A 13,390-nucleotide genomic window follows, 5' to 3' on the forward strand; every position below is an offset into this window, starting at 1 on the left:
GCCATTGCAGAATGCAGCAACGGCGCCGGCTGTTATTCCCTCCACCAGTCGGATCACCCCAAACACCCCATCTACTGAGAAGCGACTTATCGAAAGCTCCCCAGGATGCTTGCGAGCCATGTATTGATTGTTTCTCAGTCCCGTTGCCCCCAGATCCGTGTGATGAAACGTCGACGGGGGATATGATTGTGTGCTTTTGCAACAAAAGAGGCATGTCACCTCCCCCACACCCTTCTGCGAAGTCAAAAAATAGGAAACCAGCTATGCGACAACACATCGGAGGACATCCTAAACAGAGCAGTGACTGAGGCTAATATCAACTAATCATGGCTTCTATCAAGGTGTTACTATGGAATTGCCGCCCGATTCGTTCTTCTTTACCGGACTTTTATACTTTAACTGCCAAGTTTTCACCCGAAATAATTCTTCTACAGGAAACTTGGTTGGACCCCGGCACAATTTTTGTGTTCCCTAACTACAGAACCTTCCACCTGGACCGTCAAGGTCGCGGTGGCGGCTTACTGATATTAATATCTATTAACTTATGTCGTAATGCATTTAAGACTTTCGACTTCTTGTCCTCAGAATGTGAGATTCTTGGCATTGATTTGCTTCTGCCGGGATGCCGCCCTTTGTCGTTGATAAATGCGTATTTTCCCCGCGGAGTTTGCGAAGTTAGAGCTTTAGATGCGGCCCTTTCGGTTAGCCAGAAAGCTGTGGTTGTGATGGAGGACTTCAACTCGCACCACGTATCTTGGGGAATACCTGTGTTTCCATAGCTGCAGAAGCAAGAAACTCCTTCAGACAGCAGAGAATACCAGATATGCTGTTTGTGTGCTTTATTTATTTCTGGAGTTAACTGAGCAGCCTGTGTGTGGTGCGTAACTTGCTCAGGGTTGATTGCTTTGATATGTAGCTATGATAATCAGAAGAGGCCATTGCAATGTTTGGTTTGTGATCTCATTTGCCATTACTCAGTGTCGTCTGCTGTGTGAGGCCGGCAAAAGCTATTTCAACAATTGGGTTATGATCTCATTTGCTGTAGTGAATGGAGCAGTGTGTTGGGTAGTGCTGGTTCATGGTTGATTGCCTTGATATGTAGCTATGAGAATAAGAAAAGGCTGTTGCAGTGCTTGGTTTCTGATCTCATTTGTTGCAAGTGTAGTGCAAGAATTAAGCCGAATAAGTTCAGTCGTGACAGGATACTGTGTGGCAGGTGTATCCATAAAAGGAAATTGCACATCTCGAGCTAGAGAAAACCCACACCGTTCCAAACTATTTTCTGGAAGCAAGGCCATGCTTGCACTGTGCGATAGTTTAGTTTTTGCTGCACAGGGAGGATGACTATCGCATGTATGATGCATGCGATAGTCAAGCAAGATCACAAATTCAGTTCAAGCAGAATCACTTCTGCGGTGTGTGGCGTTAGGGCTCCTTGTGCGACACTATGTAAATGGCGATGAAGGCAAGTTTCACCTACAGGACAAGAAACTAGTCGAGAGTTTCACTGCAAGTTTTTTACATTGTTTGTACACTTATGCACCTATGGGATGCAGAAACAGTTGCAAATAAAATGCCTACGTGAAAGCATGTTACTGAACATTGTCTGCTTGTGTGGCTGGCTGAGCCAAGTTGTCTTCTGATAGAGCGTTAAGAACAAATAAATCTGCTTCAGTCTCTTATTGCTCATTTCATTTGCTCTGCATAATTCAACAGTGTGTCTGTTTAGCTGTCTGAGCCAAATCTGACATAACAGCAGTGAGGACCAGAAAAGTTGCTTCGGTGTTTTATTTCTACTTTGATTCTGTTAGGCTTCTATGTGGCTATCTGCTGTCTTGCGCAGGAATTAAGATAAATAGGGTTTCTGTCGTCTAAGCCACTGGATAAATGCAGAAGCACAACGGTAATAAAAACAATTCCCAAAGCTTTGGGAAGAGGAAACAATGTTGGCTTCAATCAGTCCTCCTATGTATGGGAATAATTTCATGTAGTGCATTTTTGGCAAGATAATAAATTTCTTCGTGAACATATGATCCGATTCTGGATCTTGCGTAACAAAAAAAGAATATGCATTGACCAGTTTCAGCGGAGCGATATGTACCATGTGTGTTTCCATGCATCCACTCAACCGACATGTCATACATCAACCAGTGCAGATAACGTTTTATGGTACAGATCACTAAGTAACCCTTCAAACATACTTCATTGCCCGTGTTATGAATTTGGCATCAATTGATGTGCTGTCATTGTGCTTTATACTCCTAATATATGTGTAGACATTGCACGTGTTACATTGTGAACAGCGCTGCAGAAGCAAGCAGCAGCTTACTATTCGACTTGACATCCACGATGTTGAACACTGCTGTAGCAGCGAGTGTCTCGCTCTAGCAGCCACTTGTGATGCGACCAGGAGAATGGGTGAAATGCTGACGTGTTTTCCACCCTGGATGCTCTATTTCGAATTTACACGAAATGACCATTACAGCAGCAGCTTCTTAAGTGACAAACACAAGGGGAGCAGTGCCTGTATAGCTTCAATAATGCACATCTCTGATGCAAGAATTTGATTTGGTGAAGAATGTGCACGTGTAGGAAAAGCTGAAAGGTGGTTTATTTGATTTCAGTGCTGCGTTTCATGTCTTCACGTGCACTGTTGCAGCTGGTCATACTGGTGAAATCTAGCTCATAATATGTCACTATCGCGAAGCACAGCTCATTCACGAAGCCTAAGCAAGACAATGAAATTGAACTTACAGTGGTAATACTCATGTGGAATATTTATTATCATAGCAAAGCAAACTCGATGCAGATCCCTATTCGTATTTAATTCACAAATGTTTTTGTCCAAAACAACAACTTAAAGTGCTCCAACAAAAAACAGGCGACAAAAACATACCAGCTGCAAATAACACATTTAACAATGGAATCTCAGGGTAACCGAGAATCAAAATAGAAAAGGTGGCACATTAAAGGAGCCATGAAGAGAAAACACAAGTTTGGTTCATTATGAAAGATTGCCTCGCTAGAACCATACTGACACCATTTTTAACGCAAACTTCGCTCAAATAAGCTACATAACTAGGAAGAAAGAGAATGACCATGCGACCCACCAGCTCATTTCCCGCAACAGAACCTATGATGTCACACTAGAATGCTCTGCGATTGGCGGAGGCCGGCAAAAGCAAACACAAGTTAGGCATGGCTTTCCAGTGTGCATACTGTACATTCCTTTTATGACACTAAGAACGGTGGAGTAAACGGTTGAAGTTCCGAACGAACACGCAAACATGTGCGCCAATGCGTAAGAAACTACCGCCGAGCAGGACATCTCGCCGTCGCGCAGACAAATTTTCGGGTTCGAGGCTCTTCGGGGCCAACGAACCGTTCTAGCACTCACGGCCGCGACCTTGCTTGGTATCTTAATCCCTTGACAGGAAGTTGGCGTCATATCGCCAACCAGCAAAGGTGAAAATAGAAACGAGGGGAGATAGGAACAGCCAGCAGCGACGAGATAGTGCCACTCGTCGCACAAGTTTCGGGATGGTGGCCGTGTTGGATCGTTTTCAGTTTACAACTACTGAAAACTTCAGTTTGTTCGAGTACTTTACAATGAAATTTTGTTGCTGCGTCCTGAAATGCCCATGTATGTAGTACGGGGAAATCGTCGAGGGAGTGCTACATCCCCGCCGGTGAAGAGATCTTTTATTCGCTGCATAACGACGAACCTCGGCGAAGGAAGTGGCTACGTTTTGTGAACTTTGCAAACGGAGGAGAAAGGGAGCTAAAGGAAGTACTATATAGTGTGCTCGCTCCTTCCGACGAAGTGATTATGTTAGCTCACTCCTGGGACATTGCCGCCCCTCGTCGCCAGCTTCGTCAAATTGCCGTCAAAGCGCTCTGAGCTTGGAAAAAAAAAAATACCGTACACACCGCGCATTGACGCTCGTATCTTTCTTGTCAGAACGCGCGAACGGCTTTTCACACACGACACCGGCCAACTGGCATAAGCGATACTGCTACTGAAATTGATAAAAATGCGGCACATACGTACCAGTCTGTATTCGTCCGTCGCGACGGTGCTGACGAGGCAGCGGTGCGGACGGCTGAGCGTTCGTCTGTTTTGGGTATCGCGAAATGGTCACTTTCCGGTCCATCCGTGTATCCCACAACTCCTGCCGCTCGTGCACTTTGAAGCGTTGAGCGTTCAAATGGTGTGAGGTTGTTAAATGCAACCCTGAGCTTCTCGGCGAGAGCTTTGTTGACCGGATCAGACGGTGCTGACGAGGCAGCGGTGCGGACGGGCCGGGACGGCTGAGCGTTCGTCTGTTTTGGGTATCGCGAAATGGTCGCTTTCCGGTCCATCCGCGTATCCCACAACTCCTGCCGCTCGTGCACGTTGAAGCGTTGAGCGTTCAAATGGTGTGAGGTTGTTAATTGCAACCATGAGCTTCTCGGCGAGAGCTTTGTTGACCGGATCAGGCGATTCCATGACTAGGGCTGCGGGTGCACTAGGTTTTACGTTTTACTGGTTTTACAATTTTTTTTATTTCTCTATGGTTTTACTAGTATTTTTAAAATGGCCGCCGTCTGGGCGTAGGCACGAGTTCCGGTTCCTGTTTGATTCCCGCGTGTGCTAATAGCGTCCTCGATAAACACGCACCGGTGTTGCCCCCAAAACCGGTGCGGTGCACAGTGCCCCACGACGGTGCGTACCGGCACGGAGCATTGATCGAGGACAAACGGGGCGGTTCTACCCAGGCGCCATCTCTTAATCTAAGAAATCAACTCATAAAAACGTTCACAAGTAACAATACAGCACTGTAATGAGACACAGCGCTATTTGAAAGTGGTATTTATTGAAGGCCAATGATTATATGTACGCACAACTTAAATCCGTCACACATGCGGAACAACGTACCGCCACCGCTTCCACTAAACAGCTACATACAAGCTGCTTCTAATCTTCGTTTGAGCCATAATGCGAGTGCCTGTTTTGTTCCGCCCTTCCGTTACAGCAAAACAAGTAGGTCTTCATCGTCTAGGCACTCCGGTAACAGTTCATGATAATTCGATCGAACGAAACGAATGTCAATCCCCAACTTTCTGGCAATGCATGCAGCCGTCTTTGAAGTACACAAAGTTCGCGTCCTCATTTACAATCACTGGCCGTTGTTACCGCCCGTTAGGAGACTGTCGCATCGTTGCCCGATGAATTCACAAGCACGCCATCCTTGTCAGCAACAATACACAACTCCGTCCGCCTTGACACGAGTGCGGCGATGCGCCGTCGCTGCAGCAGACGGCGGAGGAAGCTCCTTCGCCGGCATCGTCCGCGATGCACCTCGGGACTGCACGCCGGCGCACCGTCGACTCTCTCGGTGCGCGGCGGTGCAACCAAAAATTGCCCCGCGACGGTGCACCCCGGTTTATCGAGGACGGACGGTGCACACCGGTGCGGTTTATCGAGGATGAAAAGGCGCACCGGTGTGCCCTGGTGTGCACCGGTGCGGTTAATCGAGGATGCTATAAGATAGCCGAGTTACTGAGTGGATCTTCATATGAAAGTTCAAACTTCATATGAAACTCTACTGTCCTGTCCATTTTCTCTTACGTGTGTCCTGTTCTTTAAAGCGCTAATCCCAGTTTTTATGATCTACTGTGTGACAACCGAACGGCATCGACATCACACCCGTGAAAATAAGAGATCTATTATTTTGTGTGTTTGTCGCGCACAAATAACGTTCGTAGATTTGTTCGCGCTGGCGTTTGCATGCTGTTTCCGCTACCGCTACTACGCTGCTACTTTCCTTTCTTCTTTGGGCACGTGCGCACAGTAACTTCATTTGCCAATGTGAACGTGTCAAGGTTTCAAAAGTCTTAACAGTGCAGAAACGTTAGGCGTTGTGTAGCAGCTGGCTCGAGCGTGCTTTGGTGAACGATGTCCGTCGTAATCGAAACGACGCTCGGCGACCTAACAGTCGATCTCTACACGGTCGAGCGTCCTCGAGCGTGTCTCAACTTTCTGAAGCTCTGCAAACTTAAGTACTACAACCTCTGCCTCTTCCACAAAATTGAGCAAAATTTCGTGGCCCAGACGGGCGACCCTACCGGCACGGGCCGCGGAGGCGAATCCGTCTTCGCGAAGCTCTACGGCGATCAGGCCCGCTACTTTGAAAGCGAGAAGAAACCGCGCTTGAGGCATCTCAAACTCGGCACGTTGTCTATGGTAGGCAGTGATGACGGGCTCCACGGGTCTCAGTTTATGATCACGCTGAGCGAAAACTTGGACTACCTCGATGGCCAGCACTGCGTGTTCGGATACGTCGCCGAGGGCCTCGAGACCGTAGAGCGGTTAAATACGGCCGTATGCGACGGCGAAGGCCGTCCATACCAGGACGTACGCATATGCCACACCGTGGTGCTGCACGACCCGTTCGACGACCCGCCAAACTTGGAGCTTCCCGACGCGTCCCCCGAGCCGACGTTGGAGATGCTTCAAAGCGACCGCATCGGAGCCCACGAGGTCGTCGACGACATGCAAGGCCGATCAATGGAAGAGGTCGAGGAGGAGATCCAGAACAAGGAAGCCAAGGCGCGCGCCACGGTGCTTGAGATGATCGGCGACCTGCCCGACGTCGACGCCGCACCTCCCGAGAACGTACTGTTTGTGTGCAAGCTGAACCCGGTGACGACGGACGAGGACCTGGAGATCATCTTCAGCCGCTTCGGTCCCGTCAAGAGCTGCGAGGTCATCCGTGACAAGAAGACTGGCGACTCTCTCCAGTACGCCTTCGTCGAGTTCGAACAGCGGGAGCACTGCGAAAACGCGTACTTCAAGATGGACAACGTCCTGATAGACGACCGGAGGATTCACGTGGACTTCAGCCAGTCCGTGGCGAAGCTGCGTTGGAAAGGGAAGGGCCGCGGTGTGGAGCACATCGACGAGGAGCCGGCCTCCAAAAAACCAAGGGGGCCCCGTTACGAGTTGAAGGAGACTGCCCGCCGGGACGCTAGTGGGGGTCAGTTCGACCTGGTGTGGAGCGATGATGAGGAAGGGGATAAGAAGCAAAAGGAACGCGATGGGCGTGGCCATAAAAGCAGCCGAAGCGACAGAGATGGTCGCGACAGAGACAGTCGTAGAGACAGACATGGTGATGGCCACCGAAGTAGTCACCGAGACGACGGCCGGAGAAGCCACAGAGATGAGCATCGGGAAAAGGATCGGGAGAGGCATCACAGAGATGAGGATCGGGATAGGCATCGCAGAGATGAGAAGCGGGAAAAGGATCGGGACAGGCATCACAGGGACAGGGACCAGGACAGTAAACACGGACATTCGCGTGATGACCAATCTTCATCTTCCTACCACAGATCGAGCCAGAGCAGACGGACACACCGTGATCGTTAAGCGAAAGATTGACATCACTTTCGTATTATTCGGAGCGTTGTTAAGCGGTGGTGCTTCTTTGTTTGCATCGACAGACTTGTGTGCCTAAACGATGACGCGCCAAAGCATGCTACATTGGAAAAAATATTGCGCGGTGTCGTAATGAATGTGAATTGCTGCTTTTACACTGTGCACAGAAAGAAAATCCCCCTGGGTTCGTTGTCTGCTTCCTCCTGATGTCAGCAGATGACTGGCAGTGGTTTTTGCAGAATAACGTTTTTTGTCTGTGGTTCTGCTGCATCCACTCTCCTATAACTAATTTCTGTTCCAATTTGTTGAATTGAGAATGGGGTACATCCGCGTAACCCTAATGTGTACCATAATCTTGCTCACACAAGTTGCTGCGGTTAATGCTGACCGTTACATTAACGTGCAGCATCATTGCATGAATTTTGCCCACCTAGTGATAATTAGCACTGCCTGTGGCATAGGCAAGGACATTTTATGATTTTTCGATGGTCCAAAAAATATGAAGTGTTGTTTTTAACCATGCGTAGTGAGGTGGGGGGTAAAGATGCCACTGTATTCTTTGCTGTGCACCAATTAAGGGAAGAAAGCCAGAAACATTTTCTACCCTGTCTCCAATGATCATGGTTTTCTGTAAATCTGTTTTCTTCTATTTTGTTCCGCATGAAAGTGTTTTGAATTCATCAGTTGAGGGCAGGATTTTTGTGCAAGTAATGGTTCTAGCGTCGCACCGTTTGGTTGCTCAGAATTATGTGGAAAACTGACAGTTTATTGTACTTCTTCTGTCGTTAGCACCAGCAATGTGTAACTGATTTATCATACAAAAGTGTTTGAGTTTTCATAAACAGCTGCCGCTGTTGTATGTTTGCAGCATACTGGAAGTGTCCATGATTACTTTTTTGTGCGATCACACCACTACCAGCTGTATGGCGTCTGCTGCGAGTCAAAGGCCTTAGGTGATCAGTTGCAGTCTGGAGCAACTCTCCTGCACTGCATCTCGTTGGCAGTGGCTTATGCAGTCGCTCTCTTGTTAGAATATCAGGCAGCATCTCGAGTTCACCTCTGAAAGGATCAGCAGTTCAATTTTCATGGCGTGCTTTAAATCTGTCAGTTCAACAGACAGAAAATCCCCAGGCCTGTACAGCACAGGCTTTTTTATTAAGCATATGGGCTGTGTGTTTGCATAGGCCATATTACCATGGATCAGTCGGCTGGGTTCATGCGGGTTCTTGAATACCATTGGATTACAGACTTTTTACAAACCCTTGAAAATCCTACAGTTTTTATTTTTAATGAGCATAAAAGCAACACGAAGGTACGCAAAGCCTGAGTGAATGTTTGGTACTTGGTTGATCTTCTCTAGCAAATAAAGGTTGCGCTTTGCAACACCCTAAAAGTGTTTTTTACTAACTTCAACAAACAAACGTGGGTAATTGTTGTCAAAGGAAGTGTTGCTGGAGCCATCATTTTAGCAAGGTGACTTGCCGGTAAACAAATTCTTTTGTTGAAACATTGGGTCCAGCAACTCCTACTCTTCGACCATTTCTGATTATTTCAAGCCTCCATTTTTGGCCGCGCATTGGTCTTTAGATTAGTAACAAAAAGTGTGGCCCTTGGATATCCACGGGCTGAGCCATGAAAGTAATTAAAAGTACCTATGGTACGGTGTGGCACTTAAAAGTGTAAAGTACCACTTAAAAGTACCGTGAAAGTACCTTGCATTTTTGTCACATAAACCAACATGGACCCTGAATCCTTGGTGTGTGTTTCCCACAATTATGGGTGGAAGACACTGTGCAGTTTGAAATGCAGTGAACCCCACTGTTGCAAAAGAAAAATTGCGAGGGCATCTAAGAACTCCGTATGATGATGTGATTGTGAAAGCATCAGTGTCCCGCTGCCAAATGCAACCTCTCATTATCATCATCATTCTTTTCCTCTTGTGTCTTTTTTTTTTTTTCTCTCTCGGTTACTGTGACTCTGCACGTGGTACCGTATTTATTCGAACTTAAGGCGAGGTTTTTTCCAAAATCCGTAGTCTCAAAGTCATACCCCGCCTTATATTCGAAGCTCGTATACTTTTTTTCTTTTTTGACTCTCCAAACTGCACCGTCATCTTATAATGGAATAAATACGGTAGTACCCTCATTTGCATTGCCAAGCAAGAGACATTCAGTGGGGGGAATACTCCCCTACTGGCTACTTCTGTCATTATCATATTCCAATTGCTCATGTAGGCCTTGACATGTCTGTGACACACGTTCCTACGTCGAAGGCCACAGCACATGCACTGTGTCCACCTTGAGCCAGCTATGGTCGCCGAGCTACGTAGGTGTCGGAGATACGTTCATCTCGCTTTCTGGAGGTCACTGGTTCAAATTCCACCTAAATGCGAAATTGCCCAACTTTCTTTTCAACTCAATTACCCCGTTTTTTTTTTTATCCTTTCAGCCGCCTGCCATTTTGTGAGCAAAGGATACCGAACTTTCGACCTGCAAAGTTAGCTAATGCTTTCGCACCAAAACAAATTGACGGACAAAATTGCAAAAGCTGAAAGTAAAGAGCAGTGAAACCCAGCTGCAGGCCAGGCTGCGCTCGAAAGCTGAATGGTGACACGAACGAGAAGAGGAGGAGGCGAGTGTGGTAGTGGTGGAAAGAGGGATACATGGAAAGGATGAGATGTGCGAAAGAAGCAACGCATGAAACGGAAGTGTAGTGTCATCACCATCGCCAATTATGACGCGATCGCACGGGACAGTCAAAAAATGACCTGGCGTGCACGCGACATTGGAGTGAAATATTGGCTGCACAAGATGCTCAGCAGTCCTGACAGCACTGCGGGCTTCAATGTAGGTGCTGCCTGATTTTCCAGTATGAAAAGCATAGGTGCAATTATGGCACACCTCAACCGGTGGAGGCAGAGGAAAATTGCTTCCGATCATAGCAGGGAGGTCATGTAGGGGACAAGGTCAAACGCAAATAAGGTGTGCACGCAATTTCATGCTGCTGTGGCCTTGAAGCGCCTGATCTTGTGTGTGGAACGCACATTCATCGGTCGGCTACCTCAATTTTACTCAATTTAAAACCAGTCGGCTCGGACTCGGAAACCATTGGGAGGCAATGTCGTGACCAGGCATACTGAAAAAGCTGCAATTTTCTATCTTCACTGGTTGGCCCATGAAGGTTGGTGTAGAAGACTGGCTGCTGAAGGTGGAAGGCTGTCTTCGACTCGCGGAATACTGACCGTATCAACGACGCGTGTTGGTCAATGCCACAACAATACGGTTATGCTATAGATTCAGCGGAAATGAACACAGCACTTGTGTATAAACGGCTAGGCGAGCTGCTTCGTACCCGCTGTGGTAAAACAAAACTCGGGTTTGCCTTACCGCGGAAGTGAGGAGGGCACGTCTATCAACCACTTCAGGGAAATGGGGTTGCAAGTGCACAGATTATTTTGGAAGGCGGTAAGAGAACGCACCCTAGCTAGAATACAAAAAAGTGTCACAAAAAAGCGCCGTTGAGAGAAAAATGGAATGTTCAGCCCAGATAAATCCTCTGACAAGCCACTCTGCGTGGGGGGTGGGGAGGAAAGGGTTAAAAGGGCAACGACAATAATGAAGCGGCCCAGTGCAGTGCACATGTACGGTACATGCCCGCATCTTTTCCTGTTTAGGGTTAAATCTTGCGCATGCTGGTTCCATAGCTGCGTACAAAGTTACCAGTTCAAAACAAGCCACCGTCGACATTGTCAATACAGGTGGAGAACAAAAAATGCTCACAAAAACTGAAGAAGTGTATGAGTGAACCTCGGAGAGGTGTAAATCAATTTGGAGTTTATCACTATTGCATGTCCCGTAGCCCATGTGTACTATTGGCAAAAAATTATGCACTTCTTTTTTATGCGTTTATAGAGCACTGAAAACTCCCACTACCTCCAGGTTAACCCTTCAGTACCTAGTTTTACGTATTTGGTGATGCTTGAACCCCACTCTAATCTACTCATCATTGCAGTATTCTATGAATGATGGTCAATGCAAAAGAATTGCTGCTTTACCTTCTCGAAATTCACAACCTGCACTGTGGTTTATCCCTCATGATAGAACAGCAGAAAACATTACTGGGTGAGGAGAAGAAAACTTAAGCGCTTGTGTTGTCATCTTCTCTTTGTCGCGTTTGTGCTGTTCTATCATTATGAATGCATACCAGCTATCCCAGTTCTCGGCCCTTTGCACACTGTGGTTTGTTGGCAGTCAGTGGGCCTCTTTGACTAACGGTCCCACGCTTGCTGCAAACTGTTCGAGACACCACCTGGAATTAGTTTTTCATGCGTTCCTATGCGACCTTCTGCCCGAAAAGAGTGCCCGGACTGTTTCGTGGACCGTCCTCGAGGGCCAAATCAAAGAGGAATCATGTAAACCCTCGTAATAGTTTTGGGATTGTAGTGGCTACTCCGCAACAGGTTGTGTGAAAAGAGAGGGCTGCTCATGCCGTCATGTTTTTCGCCGTCGTTCGACCACGCTTACCCTTTTGCAACCTCCATTTCACAGGCAGCATAGTGGTTAGTCTTCCATGTGCGGTATTATGTAAAGCTGCGAAAACAGTGGGCTTTTAGCAAGGGCATCCCTACGCAATGTATAGTGGGAACTTGACTTGGGCGACTTGGTGTAATACACTCAAAGAAATGTCTGAAGTACAAGTACCGTTGAGGTTTTCTATGTACGCTACATACTGTAACCTTGTGGTATTAATGGCAAAAGCCATTTTTATCGACTGTGGCTTGTGGCCATAGGTGTGATGCGGACTCATTTTGGGAGCTGCTGAATGTGACGAGTGAGGCTAGCATGTAGAAAGGCATTTTTCTATGAGCCAGAGGTGGCATTTCATCATTTCTTGCTTCTACTCCTGTTTCCAATTCCAGCCTTTCGAAGCACTGCTTCGCACAGAGCACGCACTCACAAGGTACTTCACAGCTCACATAAGCTTGCTCAACATAAGGAGGTTGCGCATGGTTTGTGGCAAAGCCAACTTTTCGCACTGCCTCCATGCTGGACGGAAAAGGAAAATAGCAGAAGGAGCAGGCTTCGTTACAGAATGGGGGGAGGTGGGCGTCCTTTGTCTCCTCACCTCACCCTTAACCCCCGCACTCCAGGTCATGGCCTGAAATTTCTCTGCTGATGTTATTAGTTGCACATCTCATGTTGTCTGTGGCTCATCCTCAATACTTTCCCCCTCCCATAAATACACAAAACGGTTGAAATTTGGGCGAGTTTGGTAATGATGCACCTCAAAAATCAAACTGCGTGCAAATTAACGGAGCATGGAACACATGAAGACATGCTGTCTTCATGTGTTGACTGATGCTGACAGGAACACATACTGTCTTCATGTGTTCCTGTCTCGGTGAATTTGCACGCAGTTTGTTTTTTGAGATGTATAAACACACAAGCAACTTTGCTTTCCCACAAGTACTCGCTAACCTCACTCCACACTTATATCACGCAGTGTTGAAAGTAAAATTTGAAAGCATAGATCTCGAATTCGATTTTGTGCTCACAAATAGGAACCAAACACTAAGTAGTATGTAGGCTTGAAGCCAAGATGTCCGTCGGTCTTTACAGTAATGGACTGATAAGACATGCGAAGGGACATTAGACTTCCACTATCTTGCGTGAAAATGCGAAAGCTGGAAGGGAGGGGCGAGAATGCATTCCTCCTCCTCCATCTGATAAATTCTGATAACAATATGGAGAAGAGGTTCCTTCCAGAGCCCATTAAGCCCCTTCGTGTTCCACCTCTGCAGCAAAAATCCATTCCCACATCATAGTCACCCTCCACCACCGTGTCAGCCAATAATAATGCACTTATCAGGATTTCCAACGATTTCCTTTTTCCACAAGCAGTCCCTATACTTTTAACTGAATCTGAAGTCAGCACTCATAACGTTCCACTCCCACTCACCGAGAGTCCGTCATA

General features: G+C 47.1%; 1 protein-coding gene across 1 annotated transcript; it reads left to right on the top strand.

The window, feature by feature from the left end:
* Window positions 1–5,588: 5,588 nt before the first annotated feature.
* Window positions 5,589–8,289, top strand: LOC144149099 (peptidyl-prolyl cis-trans isomerase sig-7). The gene has a single exon (XM_077680633.1). The coding sequence runs from the start codon at window positions 5,939–5,941 to the stop codon at window positions 7,406–7,408; it is 1,470 nt and encodes a 489-aa protein (XP_077536759.1). The 5' UTR covers window positions 5,589–5,938; the 3' UTR covers window positions 7,409–8,289.
* The last annotated feature ends 5,101 nt before the right edge of the window (window positions 8,290–13,390 follow it).

The sequence above is a fragment of the Haemaphysalis longicornis genome, unplaced genomic scaffold, assembly GCF_048455015.1.
Source record: "Haemaphysalis longicornis isolate Haplotype H1 unplaced genomic scaffold, Haemaphysalis longicornis Haplotype H1 scaffold_8, whole genome shotgun sequence".
NCBI classification, from domain to species: Eukaryota; Metazoa; Arthropoda; class Arachnida; order Ixodida; family Ixodidae; genus Haemaphysalis; species Haemaphysalis longicornis.